The 20,235-nt window shown below is 33.4% G+C and overlaps 1 protein-coding gene across 1 annotated transcript in view; it reads left to right on the forward strand.

The window, feature by feature from the left end:
* The window catches only part of LOC108905276 (metabotropic glutamate receptor 1), a 148,402-nt gene that overhangs the window by 117,131 nt on the left and 11,036 nt on the right, over nt 1–20,235 (forward strand). Inside the window, exons 4-5 of the mRNA XM_023454406.1 lie at nt 9,129–9,298; nt 13,907–14,158. Of these exons, the coding sequence (XP_023310174.1) occupies nt 9,129–9,298; nt 13,907–14,158 (422 nt within the window). The remainder of the gene's footprint in view (nt 1–9,128; nt 9,299–13,906; nt 14,159–20,235) is intronic.

Genomic DNA, 20,235 nt, shown 5'->3' on the forward strand with positions numbered 1-20,235 from the left:
TCAGTTAAACATTTGTAAATATTCTTTGACTATATAAATTTTCGCAATAATTTATTACCGTATATTTTCCTTAAGTCAAACAGCAAAATATATTAAAGGGGTTTCATCATGATGGTATCTATTTATTTTACAAAGAAGATACTGTTGTAATAAAGGGTGTTCCATAATTCACTCAAGAAGTAATTTTAATGGAAAACACAGGATTTCAATTAAAAATTGTGCATTTTTTATTGATTCATAAGGTATACATTATAGATATATGAATCGAACAGCATATCCGGTAAACGACCTACACAATTTTTTGTCGAAATTTTCCACGACCGACGGCATTAAAGCGCATGATCTGGGCGGCCAATCCTGATCACCGAAACGAGAAATTACACGACCAGGAAATGACTCATTCAGTAATTGGATTATTTCTCGGGCTGTATGGCATATGGCACCGTCATATTGAAACTACATGTCATCTACATCCATATCTTGTAATCCAGGCACAAAAAACTGGATTACTATGACGCGATAGCGTATTTGTTTCTCAAGGAGGATTTTCTGAACCCCAAATGTGACAATTTTGTCATTTAACGAAGCTATCGAGATGAAAATGTACCTCTTTGCTGAAGATAATTTTGTTTGAAAAATCAGCATCTACTTATTGGTCCATAAACCATTCAACGAACTGTCTTCGCCATGCATGGTCAGTAGGCTTCAGTTCTTGGGTCAATTGAACTTTATAAGCATGAAGATGCAAATATTTCGTGAGAATACGCTGTAAGCTTCTCGAAATGTCCAAATCTTGACTACGGTACCGATTTAATGTTCCCGGACTCTCGGCAATACTCTCACGAACTGCTTCGCTGTTTTGTGTTGAGCGACTTGTTGAAGAAAGTGTTTAAGATCACTAATATATCCTGACTCTCTGAACTTTCCATTTAATCTCTTCACAGTTGATGACGTTAAATCACTATTCCGACTACTTACTAATCAAATTGAGTAAAATTGGCAGAAACCATATGTAGTCCAGACGGTATCTGTTTCAAAAAACCATATTTGGGTGAATCGTATATCCACGGAGATTTTTGGCTTTTTGGCTTTCAAATATCACTAGAAATGAAAATTTTTCAATGCGCATAAAAAAAACGTGGGCTTAACTTTTGACGGCACAATATGTTAAAAAAATTGGAAAAATGTCGTATTTTTCTTCCTATTTAATTATGTATCTTTTTAAGAGTTGATTTTAGGCGAAAATGGAAAAGGAAAAACATGTTTATAATTAAATTTTTTACAATACATGACTGATTACAAATCGAATGAATCATGATTATTATGGTAAAAATCGAAAAAATCACAAAAATGGGGTTAAAAACAATACTTTTTAGGGAATTTTTTTGATGTATTTAAATTGGGTGTAAGACCTTTATACTTGGCTACTTGGCTAAAATTTCATCAAAATCGGTTCGATAGATTTTGCATAATAATTTTGCAATCCAGATTAAAAAAAAGAAATTGCAAATTTTCTAAATTTTGCACAGCAAAAACCAAGGCCCTTAGATACTTGAAAATTTAATCATATATAGAAGGGCTCGCAGGCTTTCAAACTTTTTTTGAAAAATTAGAATCTGTCAATTAGGAGAGCTCTGGCGCTTGTTTAAACATTGGTCGAATTTTTGTACTTATAAACAATTAGAACTTTGTGAATATTCAGTCAAATTAATTTTTTTAAAGCAGGTTTTAAAAGTTCTTGGAAAGAAGCTTCTTTAAAAAAAACAGATAGATTGATCAATTAGTTACGTAGTTATAGACGATTCAATTTCGAGCAGGCCGAAGCGGCCGCGNATAAAAATAATAATCGTAAAAGTTCCAAACATTGGAAAACTGAAACAACTATTTTTTAAGGTACTATTAACGCGTTTTATTTCATATATAATTTTTAGCAGTTACATTTTGCATAAATGAATATCATCGAAATATTATAATGTTATATCATTTTGGTGAACATTATTTTTTTTTCAAAAAATCGGTTGTTTACGGTCATACCATTTAAAATTGATGTTGAATTGTTTTTATGATTGCGTATTCGGACTCCATATAATTTTTTGCATATGTCTACATTTTGTCCCATTCAAATATGTAAATATCATATTGCAATAACTTTAAGACACATTTCTTAAAGGTTATATCTTTATTCCATAAAATTATGTAAATCCATGCCTTTATTGTATATTGTAGATGGTCCTGAAAAGACGAAACGTTACATATAAAAATTGATTATGCCATTCGATAGAGTTGCCATGAGAAAGTGTTCTTTTTTCAAAATCACCTCAAACAAGGCTGAAATGAAACAAAAACGTATTTGGCCCCTGATTACACAAGTTTGCCCCCATTTATGTTAGTTAGCATATCTAATCGTTTCAGAGATCCGTGTAGTGAGAAGCGAATTTGTAACAGCCTGTATAAACGCACTTTTTAAAATAATTTTAATACACATGTTAATGTATAAACGTATCCCTGCTCCTCCTTTTACAAATTATCTAAAAACACGAGTACATAGTACCTAATTAACTTCATCTTATATTCGCACAAATTATTATTCAAACATTAATCCGTTTAAGCTTTCAGTTTAAATTAGCTTTGAATGTGAATTAGCTCTTGTAGAATGAACTTTACACCTGATGCTAAACCGACCCCGCATAGTTTTATATGCTTCATATTTCTTAAAGCCAACTATTAAATCTCGTTATTCCGGAAGAGATGATTCTCCCTTTGTTCAAAGACTGCCCCAATTACAAAACCTCCAGGGGAATTTTACGAAAGGATTTTGTTGATTCAGTTAAACATTTGTAAATATTCTTTGACTCTATATAAATTTTCGCAATAATTTATTACCGTATATTTTCCTTAAGTCAAACAGCAAAATATATTAAAGGGGTTTCATCATGATGGTATCTATTTATTTTACAAAGAAGATACTGTTGTAATAAAGGGTGTTCCATAATTCACGCAAGAAGTAATTTTTAGGAAAACACAGGATTTCAATTAAAAATTGTGCATTTTTTACAATACATTATAGATTTATGAATCGAACAGCATATCCGGTAAACGACCTACACAAATTTTTGTCGAAATTTTCCACGACCGACGGCATTAAAGTGCATGATCTGGGCGGCCAATCCTGATCACCGAAACGGGAAATTACACGACCAGGAAATGACTCACGCAGTAATTGGATTATTTCTCGGGCTGTATGGCATATGGCACCGCCATATTGAAACTACATGTCATCTACATCCATATCTTGTAATTCAGGCACAAAAAACTGGATTACCATGACGTGATAGCGAGCACCATTAATTGTTATTGCCTGAGCAGCTGCATTTTCGAAGAACAATGATCTGTTGATGCCTTCAACCCAAAATCCGCACCAAACAGTGATTCGTTGTGGATGTATTTGTTTCTCAAGGAGGATTTTCTGAACCCCAAATATGACAATTTTATCAATTAACGAAGCTATCGAGATAACAATGTACCTCTTTGCTGAAGATAATTTTGTTTGAAAAATCAGCATGTACTTATTGGTCAGTAGGCTTCAGTTCTTGGGTCAATTGAACTTTATAAGCATGAAGATGCAAATATTTCGTGAGAATACGCTGTAAGCTTCTCTCGAAATGTCCAAATCTTGACTACGGTACCGATTTAATGTTTCCGGACTCTCGGCAATACTCTCACGAACTGCTTCGCTGTTTTGTGTTGAGCGACTTGTTGAAGAGAGTGTTTAAGATCACTAATAGATCCTGACTCTCTGAATTTTTCATTTAATCTCTTCACAGTTGATGAAGTTAAATCACTATTCCTATTACTTACAAATTGAGTAAAATTGGCAGAAATAATATGGTACTGCCAGTTGTCAATTTATTATATCAATGCCTACTACTTTTGAAAAAATAATTTTCTAATTTAATTTCCGTCGAATCTCAAAAACTTGAAACGTCTGTATCTCGAAAACAGTTGAGTTTATCGATTTGTAACTAGTATACCTTTTTCATTTAGAATTGAACGTAGTTCAATAATTTCTAGTTAAAAAATTCAAAATTTAAAATATAAAAAGTTAGACATATTTTTACATTGACAGGACAGTACAACTAGCGCCCCCTAGACGTGATCTCAATACTATTTGCATATTCGTATTTGCCTCCTCAAAAAACGTAAAACTATAAAATTTGAAAAAAATCAGTCCATACATACTTAAAATATAGCAAAAAATCGAAAATATTTTTTCAACTTCAACACCCTATAGAATGAAAAGAAGCAACAATTGATTAAGGCATGTTTGGTTCAATCGCTATATTTTGACGTTAACAATATGCCAATATGATGTTATACTGTTACTGAAGTACAAAGTAGCAATGCCCATATTATACCTAATGCGACACAAATGAGTTTTTAACCAATCTCAGAACCTGAAATACCAATATGAAAATATTTTATCGTAGTCGTTTTATCCATCTGGAGAGACATAGTTGTATGAAATTTGTCGAGATTATTTTACTACTACTTATCTGAATCTAGATAATCAAATAAATATACCTTATAATGTTTCTTTTATCTGCATCTAAATATTGAGTTTTATCTGTTATCTAGTTGAAAACGGCAATATCTTTGTTCATATTGATCAGCCTCTTTTATTCAGGTTGTCTCTTAAAGGTCTGGACAAAATTATATCACATATTTCTGGGTTCAAAATATGGTGATTTAATCCAAGTTATATTATCTTAATTTTTTTTAATTTGCATTTAGAAATAACTTAAGAGGTGAGGAAGTACCTACATGTATAAATTCATTAAAAAGTGTATATAAATGATTTTGGCGTTAAGGGATAAGAATTGAATTGTTGTCAAGATAGAAATTAGAAAAAATCATGTAAATCATTCTCTAGATATTACAGAACGCTGTTGATAATAAATTAAGACAGATATAATTAATATTTAGTACCTGCATACCTTCCTTTTTCAAAAAACGAGAGATGTAACAGGCAATACAAGAGTTAATTACAAAAATGTTATATAAACCTTTGTTATAACTAGGTAATTAATATCTGCTGCTTCTATTTGTGGCCGAAACAAAACTACATCTGTTATGATTTCTTGCTCACTTATTTCTACTGGAAGTAGATAAAGTCCTAAATAAAAAAAAACTTGTTTAATGTTCTAAATAGCGATGCAGAATAAATGACCGTACTGCCGGCGAAATTAAATAACAGCTTTCTCTTAACTATTGTTCCTTCCCCCCTTCTAATTAAATTTCCTTTGAGAAAAATGGCAGTATCAGGAGAGCAGGAACATACATAAAGCTGTAGACTAACAGAGTATAATACTTAATTGGGCTTGGTTTTGATTAAAATTAGATCGTCCCATTCTGATAATATTTAAATGCTTTTCAATACAGTGTGTACGACGAATGTTGTTTAACTTCGCTGTAAGTAATTTCGTATAAATTGACTTTTTAAAAAATTTACATTTCCCTGCGCTTCCATACAATAATAAAATCTTTGCTCCATTTCGAAGCATTTCGGGAGTTACCTGACGACATTCTTCAAAAATTCACCGACGAAGCTGCTCAAGTGAGTTCAGTGTTGCATAAATTTTCGAAAAAAGTCTAAGGGCGTTAGATATGGCGATCTGGGAGGCCGCTCAATTGAATCTCTGCGTCCTATCCAGTAATTTGGAAAGTTCGAATTAAGAAAATCACGCGCAGATATTTTTAATTTACTTTCGAATGGTGCTGTTTATTGGACAATTTGTATTTTCATGTTGTACGATCTTTTCTTCCAACTTCTGCATAACTTTCACCAAATTTAAAATAAATTTTTGCAATAAAGATGCGTTGCTCAATCGTATACTTCTTCATGTTTATTAACCGCCATATTTCTACTTAACTGTCAAAAAACCAAAACTATTCTAGTACAAAAGATACAAAGCATGTAGTTAGGAAATATTTTCTTTTATTTACTATAACTTCCTTCTTACCTACTTCTGAAAGTTAAATTTAGTGATGAAGTTTGGCAGGACGCTTTGATAGAAAGTACCTTTAGATACGTTTTCTTTTAAAAAAGTTGATTTAGTAACCATATTTCATATTTGTCATTTGTTTTTCTGTTGAGTTCCTCTTAATAGTTATTTTTCATTCTAGGTTGCGAAGTATCCCTACAGTTTTTTTACCCGTTGGTGCTCGTGAATACAAAAGCTACTTTACAACTGTGTGTCAAATGATGTTTTTTCAAAACCTTTGAAATGTTAGCATTAGCCGAAATGAAAAAAATTACTTTTACAATAACAGATTTTATGTTATTAGTATCCTACACTTGTAGAACATGTCATTTCAGGTGTATTTCATATTACATTATATCGAAATACTCAAAGAGAAATAGCTGCATATGGGCCACTGCTTTAGACACTCTTCTGCAACAATTTAACTTATTCTGTGGAAGACACTACCTTCATCAAAAGACAGGGGGGTTGAATGTTCACTTCAGTGGCAGAAGTTTAACTTGAAACTCTATTGAGAATTATATTCTAGTTTGGAAACATAATCCATCGAAATATAATTCTTGCATTATAATTGAAGTTTCAGAACAACACAAGGTTTTAAGTGATTACCTCTCCTCCACGTCTAGAATAAAGGAACCATTATAATATTGGACAGCTCAATTTGCAGTTTTGGAACAAAGAAAATAATGGTGGTTGATTAGAGTTGTAAAATTTGTTTAAATGAAATAAATAAATAAATGTTTAAAAATAAGTATGTACCTACTGTGAAAAAAAATACAAGAGAGGAAATATCAAATAGCTGATAGTTTATTTAATTTGCAATCTCCCTTGCCACTCGATCGATGGTTATAAATCACAAAATGTTTATAAAATAGAGCACGAGTTCATCGATGAGTCACAGAGGGGCCAGCATTGATTACTTAGCTTCGGTTTTAGGTCTTAAATCTAGAGTAAAAAAATACATATCTAATTCCTTAAAATTTTGAAGTAAATAAATCTTTTAACAGTGGTTTATATTATTGAAGCAATTTATTCTATTAATTCTCGAACAAAAAAAGTCTTGTTCATTTTAGTTTTTTAGTTAAAAGTTAGAGTATACAGGCTTTTACAAATTCGCTTATCACTACAAGGATCTCGGAAACGGTGAGAGGTGCGAAGTAGCTTAAATGGGGGCAAAGTTGCATAATCAGGAGGCCAACATTATGCCTCTAAAAGATCAAGGCTATGATTAGTTTTCGAAATATTTAAAAAAAAAACGAAATTTTTGAAATCCGTTTTTGTTTCATTTCAGCCTTGTTTGAGGTGATATTGAAAAAAGAAGAACACTTTCTCATATCCACCTTTTGCCCTCTATCGAATGGCATAATCAATTTTTGTATGTAACGTTTCGTCTCTCCAGGACCATCATCGCAAGCCTTCATGACCCCCAATACTGCCTCAGCCCGTATTAGATTCAGACGTTTTGTCTCGAAAAATTAATCTTCAGTGTATTCGTTCCAAATTTATCTAAACTTTTTTTTTACATTTCTTTGTTTATTGAATTTTCGTACACTGAATGTGTTGTTAGACCCTGTGAAATCCATCTAGTTATTTAAACTATTAACACCACGCGTTACAATAAAACATGTATTATTATTAACTATTTAACTACCATCACTTGGTCATACATAACTCAATAAGTTGTTGCGTCAAAATTAAAACATTATTACAATTTTAATTTTATTATGACAAATTAATTCTTAAAAATGCATATGAACAACCAAAACGCCAACTGAATATTATTCTTTAAAAAATTTCAGTAAATGTTCAAAAACATTTTCGTTTTGGCAAAGGTTGAAAATGAAGATCAGCGTAATATTATCGGAATTTATTATATCTGTAACCGCAACTGTGAAAGAGCATGTCAGATGTATTTGTATGAATATCCTGAAAAAAATAGATCGGAATTTGTTTGAATTTTGAGCACTCGAGAAGCCTAGAAATAACTATGGACACGGGAATAAAACTCTAATAATGTTTTATTTTAATGCGTGGTGGTAATAGTTTAAATAACTAGATGGATTTCACAGGGTCTAACGACACTTACAGTGTACGATAATTCAATAAACAAAGAAATCTAAATAAAAAATTTAGATAAATTTGGAACGAATACACTGAAGATGAATTTTTCGAGACAAAACGTCTGAATCTGGTTCGGGCTGAGGCAGTACAGTATTGGGGGTCATGAAGGCTTGCAAAAAATGTAATCAAATTTCTAGGGTCGTATTTAAAAAAATGAAGTTGATGATGGTTCTGGACAGACAAGACGTTACATATAAAAATTATTATGTCATTCGATAGAGGACAAAAAGTGGCCATGAGAAAGCGTTCTTCTTTTTTCAATATCACCTCAAACAAGGCTGAAATGAAACAAAAGCGGATTTCTAAAATTTCGTTTTTTTTCAAATATTTCGTATACTAATCATGTTAGCCTTGATTTTTTAGAGGCATAATGTTGGTCCCCTGATTACGCAACTTTAAGCTACTTCGTACCTCTTACCGTTTCTGAGACTCCTGTAGTGAGAAGCGAATTTGTAACAGCCTGTATTATAGCTTCTAGACACTTTTATATTTTTCTGTTATTTATAAAGTTTGTCCACATGTTTTTTCCAACTGTGCTCATTCGAAGAAGAGCACAATCTACTATGCATTTTGCTATGACATTAGTTTTATTAGTTTTGTAACTTAAGATAAAGATTTAAAATGTTTTGTTTTACAACAAACGCTATTATTTAAATTGTAGCATTATTTATTTGAATTTTGTACTTTGTTGCAGGTTGCGACAATAGTTGACAGTTTAATTTTGATATTTGAATGAACAAAGATCCAAAAAGAGACATACAATAATAGAAGCTAAAAAGTTAAACTTTATTTTTGAACTGACCAATCAGGCTTTCCAAAAATAAAAAGTCGTCAGAGAGAAAGGCTACTATGTACTTTAACGGTTACTAATGTCAAAAGTATATTTGAGTTTTTTTTTTAGTCTCTCTAAATAAACAACATAGAAGGAACTATTCGATTCACCATGTACATCTAATTCATTTTCAGGTAAGGAAAGCCTGACTGAAAAATACGGGCAGGATTCCAAGCTCAGCTTCGTTATAAAAGCCATCTACACGTTGGCTCACGCTCTCCACGACATGCAACAGGACGTGTGCGGCCACGGATCAGTCGGGATGTGCGATAAACTCCTGCCCTTTAATGGATCCCTATTTAAGGTAGGTCCGTTAACACGTTTGCCTTCGAGTTGGGAGCAAATATAGCTGATGGGGAATTCAGAACTAAATCGGTGTTACTACTAGGGTTCTAACGCGTAGCCGGCTTATTAAGATAAGAAGGAATATGTCGGAAACGATAATGATAGCGTTAAATCAGTAAACTGCAATGTAGTTGTGTTGAACTTGCAGCGTCAAGTTATTTGAAGTATTTCATCATAGTTAAATAACAGCAGTTGTACCGCTAAATTAAAATCATTGTGATATTTATACAAATTGTGTACTTATTGACATTTTCAGAACGAATGGAAAATAAATAGTGATGGTTCCTTTTTGTACAGGGTACCCAGAAAATGATGGTCATTCCTCGAATTCGAGCTCATCCTTTAGAGTTGTTTAATTTTTTGAAGTATTGGAATGGATGAAGAAATATCTTAATGCCTATACTTTTTATCTCATCGGTTAACATTTACTCTTACATGAGAATTTATATTATTCGATGTCTCTAACAAAACAGTTTACAGTTAACTAACTCACAAACAGCTTATTAGATCATCTAAATTTTAGAAAAATTCTGTCAGCACTTTGATTCTAGGCACAGAAATTAAGGAATATTAAAATCATCTCAAAATTTTAGGTGATTTTCATTTCAAGGGAAATGGTCGTAGAGAATAAAAAAATAGGAAATTGAAGCCTCAAATGTCTAGTTTTCGGGTCTGAAGTTTAATTTTTTAGCGTCAGCAGTTTTTGAGTAATCATAAGGAAATTAACGAAAAAAGAAATTGCAAATTTTTGCTTTTCTTTAAAACTGCCTATGGACCTCAAACATTTACATTTTTTTGGTAATTTCACCATAAAGCTCTTTTAAATAATTTAATTCTCTTCAATTTGAACGGTTCCGGTGCCCTGTACGATGATTTGTTGGTGAGTTGTTGATCAATGCAAAAAAAACATTTTTGTCTTTGGCAACTCGGGCACTCTGGAAATAATTGTCATACAGAAAATTCAAGCACGGTTTTGAAAACTACAAAGTGAAAATGTTGATTAAAAAAAAAGGTAAAAAATTGCTTAATTATGGATATTTGAATAACTTATCATAACTTTGCAAATAATTAATAAACTAAGGATATTAAAAGCGCCGTATTCTTTATATAGTGTTTTCCACAAAGACAAATAATAATAATAATCTAAAGCTTATCAAATAATAGGAATGTTACGTCATGCCATTTGAGTATTTTCAAAGACGCCGCAATAAAACGAATAAACAGGTGCAAAAAACGATCAAACCATCAAGGTTTTAGGTACTGAAATGTATGAAAATACTAACTTTTTTATATATAACCACATGTAAATATTCTTGTAACATTTACTTGCTTAGTCCTACATATAAAATTGTTTACTTTTATTTATAAGTACGTGAAAATAATTCTTAAAATGTGAGGTTAGGATAACAGCAAACACATGTCTTACAAACGCTTTTTTTTTAGTTATTATTTTATTTGAGTAAATTTAAATAGTAACAATGAATAAACGGAACATCAAGGATTTTATTTTTGTGCTTACTTTTGTTCTACACGTTTTACTTTTCAAGATTTCAGTACCTAAAAACGCCAGAAAATTGACTATTTCTCGGCCAGGGATATGGCCACCTCAACGTGTGCATATGAATACACCGCCGGATGTCTCGTTGCGTAATTCCTTGCCAAGTTTGTAAAAGAGCCTGGGTCAATTGATAGTGATTTTGTAACTGCGGATAGTCTCGTCGTCATCGACGCCCGACCATGTCCCAAACATGCACAATGGGGTTCAAATCGGGACTCATAGGTGGGTGGTTGATAGTTACCATGTTGTTGGCGTGAAAAAAATTTCTCGTCCGTTTTGCGGTGTGAAGGCGAGCATCATCCTACATGAGAATAAATCGACTCCCCATGCTTGTACGCATGGGCAGGATGTGTGGTTCAAGGAAATGATTACGAACTGGGTTCTGGTATTAATGGATACGCCTGACTACCACAACAGAATCGCCATCGCAACGACAGACGATCTCTCGTTTGGCGTCGCCGTGGGGAATGTGATACCGATATTTTTTTTACGCCGCGCCGCCAGTTGCGGCTTTTAGACGGTTCAGTTGTGGTATGGGCAGGCGTATCCATTAATATCAGAACTCAGTTGGTAATCATTCCCATCATTGACTGCCGAAAAGTACGTCACCGAAATCCTTGAACCACACGTCCTGCCCATGCGTACAAGCATGGGGAATTGTTACATTCTCAAGTAGGATAATGCTCGTCTTTATACCGCAAACACATACGAGGAATTTTCTTCACGCTAATAACGCTGTAACTCTCAGCCATACACTTATGAGTCCCGACTTGAACCCCATTGGGCATGTTTAGGACATGCTCGGGCGCCGATGACGACGAGACTATACGCAATTACAAAATCACCGTCAAGGTTCTTTTACAAACTTGGCAAGGAATTACGCAATGAGACATCCGGCGGTACATTAATGTGCGAGACCGCTTAGAATCGGTGATTAGGAACAGAGGCAGCAATACGCGATATTAAATTGTGATCTAAAACGTCAAATCAACCAAATTTTTTATGACGTTTGTGAAGCTTGTGGACACGTTGAAAAAATTTTGAAAAAATAATTATTAAAAATTTTTTTTTTCATATTTTTTAGAATAATGAACGTTTGTTGATGATTATTGCTAAAAAGAAACATTTGGAACTTCAAAAAATGAATAAAAAGTGAAGAATTACTTATAACATTGATTTTCAGCAAAAACAACAAAAAACATTCCATCGCAGTGTTTTGAAATTATCAGGGTTTCTTTAGGATACTTTGAGGTTGAAAAGTTACAGTCACTATCCTTCGTTTATTTATTATTTGCAAAGTTATGCCAAGTTATTCAAATGTCCCTACTTACCATTATTTCCCGAGTAATTGATTGCCAAAGACAAAAATGATTTTTTTTGTTTTGTTCGACAATAATTCAGCAACAAATCATCGTACAGGGCTCCGGAACCGCTCAAATTGAAGAGAATTACATTATCTAAAAGAGCTTTATGGTGAAAGTCGATAGGCCTGTTTAAAGAAAAGCAAAAATTTGCAATTCTTTTTAACGTTATTTCTCTATGACCATTTCCCTCCAAGTTACAGCTCTTTGAAAATCACCCAAAATTTTGCGATTTTTTTAATATCCCTTAATTTTTGTGCCTAGTGTATAAGCACATAGTGTATCGACGTAAAAGCAAATCAAAAATGTAATAATTTTTTTATCTCGACATGACCATTTTTCACTGAAATACAGCATTTCAAAGATCATTAAAAATTGTGTGAAATTTTTTTGTTCCCTTAATTTGTTCCAGTAATTTATTCAGTAGCTATCATAGCTAGATCTCTTTGAATATATGACACCAAGATTCATCCATGATGTTAATAAACCACTATGTATTCACGGTAAATTTAGAAGTTTGTAGTTTTGGACAATTAAAAAGTGCGTACCACTGTTTTTATTAAATGTTACTTTTGGAACTACTCTTTTAGATAGAATAAACTTTTACTTGTGACTTCAAATAGGTAATTTTAACAGCTTACGGTGTTTTAATATGAGAGTTTTTTCTTCGCAAACAAGTATTAGATTTTCTATTTACATTCAAGTAGTTCTTGAGATTTACATATGACTAAACATGTAACAACTAACTGCAGTATACATGGTGTTCAGAAACTTAGAGGTGATATTTGAAAAGCCAATAAATCGACGAGCTAACACGAGCTCGACCCGCAGAAAGCTTTTTGAATGTAGAATGTATTTTTTTTAATACCTACCTACTGACTTACCACATTGATACGATAAACAGTTTTTTGGAACCGCTGACTCCATCGATAGCTCTTCCTCTGTTTGCGAGTATTAGTGCATGTCCTATTTGAAAGTCGCTGTACATAAAGATGTGCAGCTGATTCTTCGCCAGCGATTCCATGCGAATTAATTAATTTATTGTTACTGTGTCAATTTATGTATGTTTATGACACTTATTTAATCCACACACCGCATTCACATTGCTCTTTCACAAAAATATTACACTAAAAATAAGAATTTAGGGAAATAAATTACTTCATTTTAATATTTGTTCACAAATAACTTTCATATACACTTTTCTGTAATGAAAACTAAAGTAGAACTGATGATTACCTAAAATTGAGCTAGCAACTTTTCTGTTCACTGCAATAAAAAAGGACAAAAAAGTGGATGACACGTCATTTACGTCTGTAAAAACAGTACTGTAAAATTGTAGTATGTAAGTCGGAGACGATTCCAGAGATTCTCAAGTTTTAAGTACACGCAATTGTAGTAGATAAATCGGGAACGATTTCAGAGGTTTTTAATAAGTTTTAACTACTTGATTATTTATTATTAATTTTTAGTACCGTTTTGCAGCTTCATCTATTTTGATTATTGAAAATGCTTATTATCTGTACATTCTCCTTACCATTAAAAAATCCTCCCTAATTTTATAAATAGTATTATGATAGATGAAATTGTGTTTGAATGGACGCTGTTCGTATAAAATGATCTCAATTTTCAGATAAATCTGTTTTTTTAGAACTACCTAATGAACGTATCCTTCGTCTACGACGAGGAAATAATAGAATTTGATGAAAATGGCGACCCTCCAGGGCGTTATGATATAATGAATTATCAGAAGCTCGAGGACGGGTCATTCGATTATGTGCAAGTCGGTAGCTGGAACAACCGCAGCCTATTGTGGAACAATTCGCTCTTATTACAGCTCGGCCGCAATGGGAGAACCGTTAAGTCGGTGTGCTCTGAGGAATGCCCGAAGGGACAATACAAAGTGAGTAGATTTATATTATTGAATGGTTTATTTTCTGATAAAGCCCGATTTTTTGTATATATAGCTGCCAATTTTGTGTATTTCATTCTTTTATGTCTGAAATGAAAATACATCTATTCTATCTCACATTTTGAACATGAAGGAAACTCTCTTTTTCCGCTGTATATCGGTATTTAAAATACTACTATAAGAATATCATTCATTTTTTAATCATACTATACAACCTTGAGACGATTCATATTTATATAGAGCAGGGATGCACATACCGCGGCCCGCGGGCCGCATGTGGCCCGCTGTCGATGTTTATGCGGCCCGCCAACGAATTTTAAAAGTATTCTACTCGCCGCGCTCCGGTCCAAGCATATTATTACGAGACTAGAAATCTGTCGCATCAACTAGATTACAGATTCGCGAAACACGTTGATCCCCGAACAAAGTGGATGATTCTCGATGTTTGAAACGATTTTAGAAAAATATTTCGTTATAATCAGATTAGTAGATATTTTTATTTATTTTTTATTCGTCCACATTAACATCGAAAATATATGGTGACTTTAAAATAACACGTCGTTGTCACATTAAAGCAATCTGTTTTCACAAAATTATTTTTCATTAGTTTCGTTGTCTAACAGTTAATTAAAAAATATATATTTACAGTTAGTAACTTATTTCCGTACCAATATTAGTTAATATTTAATAAATCATGTAAAATTGTTTATTAAATTCTTTATTCTAGATTTACTTAAAGTCAAATTTTATTTGAACAACTGAGCGTTAATCAACTTATTACATTTATATAATCTAAATTTCCAATTACGGGTCTATAACATAATTTCGGGGTTAATAATTAAACATTATCATTATTATTAATTAAGGCACAACAAATAAAAAGAATTTATAGCGAAAACTTTTTGCGCTAGGGAAAAAGCGGTCGGTTTAGATAGCGAGTACGAGAGCTCTCGCAGGGAGATAGAAAACTATGTATTTGACCGAGGTCTAGTGAACAATAAAATTTGCATATTCTACGTTTATAACGGCTGTTTCACTAGTACCTTGATTAAGACGATATTATTGGGGTTGATATTGCAATATCGTCTGAGAAACATATTGGCTATATTTTATGAGTATTATTGAGAGAACAATGTCGCTTGGTGATTAGGGGCGTCGATCACAAGAGGTGAGTTCTAAATAATTAACAATTGGTTTTATTATCTGCTGGTAACTCCCATTTCTAAATTATCTTTTTGTATACGCTTTTAGGCATTTTAGTAGNACACTCAGACATGGTCCAACTCCAGATATCAACTGAATTGCGTACAAGTTGGAGATTTTAATAATTTTTTTTCTCGGAAATAGTTGTTTAGGACCCATGTCATATAAGGTTTTTTTTATTTTAATGTATTCTATCGTCTGTTAAAATTAAGGCACTCAATCTTCTAACACCCTATATTAAATCACCAATTATAGAACTGCGGTTAGTAAGGTTTGATAAATTGAATAGTTACAACTGAATCATTCACACAAGGTAAATCATTGGCATAAATTAAGAAGAGGACTGGTCCAAGAACTGATCCCGCTCAGTCCCGCTTTCCTCGCTCTCGAATGATTTTTTTCCAGGTCTGTTATTAACGTCCTTTTTTTTAGACATCGATATTTTTGAAGACAAGAGTGAGACCTTTTTTTTAGGCATCAATTATACAAACCCGTAGTACGTCCCGATTTTGGACGAAAGAATCCCGCTTTTTTATTCAAAAAGTTTCAAAATCCCGCTTTGCCCGAAAAAAAATCTGGCAACGCTGGTTGTTAACGACTTTAGTCCGATTTGGTATGAATATATGACCACATGTATTAGAATTGTTTTGGGGATCATCTACCCCTTACTTACTTATTGGGTTTTTTTGTCATGTTGATAGTTGTCATTAAATAGTAAATTAATAATTTAGTCAGGTGATCGGTAATTCGGAATTTTCTTTTGTAATTATTGAACAGAGGTTCCATATATTTGTTTTAGTGTAATTAAAATTTAGCATGTTAGTGTAAGCAATTTAATAATAGCAAAGAGATAAAGGCCTGTATTAGTTTGCTATTTTTGATAAATCCTTTATCCATTGCTCGTTTATATGAGAGCTCTCGATTAATATTCTTAGATAGTATACACATTTCTCCGTTTGATCTTGTTATATACTTTGTCTGTTTTAACTGCCGTCCCCTATACATCTTCATATACATTATTTTTTTTAATATACCTCAATAGTTCAAATACACTCAGCCTTTTATTAATTTATTTTGATACACCTATATATGTGTTTTCCTGTTCATCACCGATCTCAAAGGTTGTAGTCACGCATTTAAGATTTCTGTTATAAGTTAATCTGTTTCTATAAAATATTTTCTAGTATGGATAACGCCTTTCTAATCCAGCTCCAGATGAAACAATTTTCTGTCCGTAAATAATAACACTTAAAATATGACTAGGAAGGCTGTTGCTACACATTTGCCAAAATTGCAGCCCCGTAGGTGTAAGGGCTTGACTTGTTAAAACAAGGGCTGACATTACTTGATTTATGAGGACATTCTTAGCTAAAAGTCTGCCAGTGAATGTAATAAATCTTACAATACTTTGCAACAGTATTTAGCAGGCTACACAAGAAGATTTCAGTGAGACTGTCCAGCTGATATTTATCTTATATTAAATGCAAAGGGCAACGTTTTTCCTGCTGGATGATGGAAATTCAATGAAGACATTTTATACTATTTTTATTTTTTTCTCCTTCTCGCTATCTTTGTAATTAAGACTTGTTCCTGTTTTGATATTTTAGTCTAAATAAATAAATAAGTAAATAAATAAATAACTGACAGTTGTTCTGAATTAACTAAAGATGCGTGGTTTCAGTTGTCTGTAAGAAAATAAATCGTCATATATACGAAGGAAATGCACCGAACTAATAAGAGCGTAAAGAGAAATCCGAAAGATTCCAAAGCGATTCAAGCGAAATCCCTTGGAAATTTATGGGACCGGTCCATCTTTTTAGTTCAATATAAAGCATAACTTATGACATCTCAACAGAATTTGGATAACATTGCAATAACAGAATTACATAAGAGATAACTTAAAATGAGTGGACACTATACAGGGTGATTTGTAACAGGTAAAAACTTTGATATCTTGTTTGGAAAATAATTTTGATAAAAAATGTAATATTAACATAGGTCGTATTTTTATAATTTTCAGAACAGGTTTAAATTTTACTGAACTGCTAATGACTATAAAAGAACAGGTTTAAAAATAATTGCCTACGGCAGTTGTTCAAAATGTCCTTCTTGAGCTCGAACACGCGTGGCACCTGAGAACCCAATCAATCAACTGAATTTGGAGAAGATTTATGGGAATGGAATGAAGGGATTTGCTGATTGTTTTAAGGAAAAATGTGTATAAACTTATATATTGCTGTCGTTATGTAGAAGTCGTAGTTACCTCTTCTGCTGAAATTTCTCTAATGTCCAAAAATGTTGCTCTGAAGTATTAGTCTCTTTTTACCATTAAGCAAACACAGTGACAGGAGATATGTATGGAATCCTCGTCTTCATGTCCGCATAACTGGTATCTCCCGTTAACATTCAGACCAATTCTATTGAAGAGCTTGTTTAGATGTTCATGACCCTTTAAAAGTCCTGTAACAATCCTAATGCTGCATCTGCTGAGCAAACTATCTTTCTGATGTGCTCCAGGCCCTCTATGAGATGGTTGGACTCTAGTAGATCATATCCACTTGACCATTCTTCCAATGATCTTTCTTTGATCCAGTTATTAATGCACCCTTTTACACAACATTGCAGGAGCCTCAGTTCAGACCTCATGAATAGATTACTTGAACCCTCTCTGGCCAACACGTCGGTACTGTCATTGCCGGTCAGAACACAGATTAGATCCTCACGATTCTTCCACCCCAACAGAGACAGTACATTGACATATTCCAAGACCACTTTATAGGTAATCCTGTGTGTGTGAAGGTGTTTCCTATATTTTCTTCTGAGATTTTTTTGGTTGTCTGAAATACTGTAATATACTTCCTCAAAGGGTAAAACGAGTTCTCCTCTGGTCACATGCCACAGATACCCGTCCCTGAACCCGCGTCAGTCTTGGATCCCTCAATGAACCAGACGAGTCCATTTAAGAGATGAGCATTTGGGTTGGCAAGCCAAGACGCTCCCTGTTAAAAATATATGTACAGCATATCTTCTCGCTAATGGCTCCAATACTTTTATCTCGCTCTACTGATTGTGTACAGTTGTGTGACCTGATCTTTGTATTGTCTCAGCTCCCACTATTTAAACCTATAAGAGACCTCTCTTTTCTCTCCTTCAACTACATGAACTCAGTAATTGCCTGGCGATTTTTCTAAAATGAGTATGTCGTGGTCAACCAGATAAGCTTGGGTGAATATTCCCCCTCATTGAGCTCTCGGAGGAGTCCGTCGAGCACACAGCACCACCCTGCCGATATTTTCGGCCCATAACCATCGATTGCATCGAATATGGTATCAAGTTGAAGGTAAAATAACATAGCCATTATCCACCTGTGGTGGAAGAAAGTCCATTCCCATATTTTTCGAGAAACAGGTTGTTAATGTTTGTTTAAAAATAGATACCTATGCACATATCTCGAAAGATGTTTGATGCACATTAAACTTTTTATAGAACTTTATCATCAGTGGGGGTGGTACTATCGTCACTAAAAACCTTAAAATTTCTACGCACTTGGAAATTCCATCAGTCCATTTGTTTCTAAATGTATTTTAAAGTTAAATGTTTCCGTTTTATTATAAACCAATTGATTTCAGTTATTACAGTTATTATTTAATCCAAAACAATATTATCTTCTATTTCGTAAATTTCGTTTGAAATCTCTATATAATAATAATAATAATATATCTACTCCTCATTTTAACCACGAGAATTAGCCTAGAAGTCGGAGACTTGTGCGGGAGAGGAGGCGGCATATTATTATTAAGCAGGCCGCATTTGCGCCCAGGAAGGACTTGGTAGGTCCTAAACACCATTCAGTGCAGGAATGAGGGAAATCTGGAAAACCTCATTAATTAGGGGGGTGGCCAAATGCCAACCGGTGTCAATCTCTCACATTGATCCAAGCCAACATTCTTCCACCCTACCATACCTGCACAGAGGGTGCCAATCCTCCGTACAAGCATAGCTAATCTACGGTCTACCGGACGCGGGATTCGAACCCGGGCAGAATTAGCACACATCGATTTAAGTACTGACGCCTTAAACCGTGCGGCTATCGACCGGTATGAGCATAGAATCCCCTCAAAAATGGGAGCTCACAGTAAATACCAATTTCTATGGTACTTTTCAATCCTCCATAATGGGTCCGCCATTTTGGATTTAATAATTTCTGAATTAAAACCTTATATCCGTGATTGGCGACTTTGAAAACCACCGAGTAACAAGTTTCAGCCACAATCCTCAAATTTTGAATGCTCTCCTATTTACATCCGCCATTCGGATTCGGACTTCAGATTCATACTCAGCGACCCCAAAAATCCGCGGTAACAATATTAAGGCAATAATATTGAATAGAAACATGTGTGACTTAAAGGGATAAGTGGGACTCTAGTCTAGGCGTGGAATTCACCCCTCCATAGGGGTGAGTGTGGATTTAATTTGCACATATTTGTTTCCAATGCTCCAATATTTTTTCAAAGTATTTACAAATTGTTGCTTTTCATTAAAAGCTTTACCTTATCTTCACTACCTTTTTTAGAGGATATTTTAGCATTTTACTAAAAGATGCCTGGTAAATCGGTTTTTGAGTAGCGGATTCGGATTCAGCATAAAAAAATACACAAGATCTATGTGCTCATGTCCCCACAAATTCATAAACTTTAATACTTACTATCTCCAAAACTAACGTAAGTCGTTTGTTCATATGAATATTTTTTTTATTTAATTTAAAATGTATTTGTAATTGTAAATTATTGTCGGAACATGCCGTTATATTAACTAGTTTTGTTGCACTAATATTATGTAGTCTACTAATCTCATATTTTGAGAAT

This window comes from Anoplophora glabripennis, unplaced genomic scaffold, assembly GCF_000390285.2.
Source record: "Anoplophora glabripennis isolate ALB-LARVAE unplaced genomic scaffold, Agla_2.0 scaffold258, whole genome shotgun sequence".
NCBI classification, from domain to species: Eukaryota; Metazoa; Arthropoda; class Insecta; order Coleoptera; family Cerambycidae; genus Anoplophora; species Anoplophora glabripennis.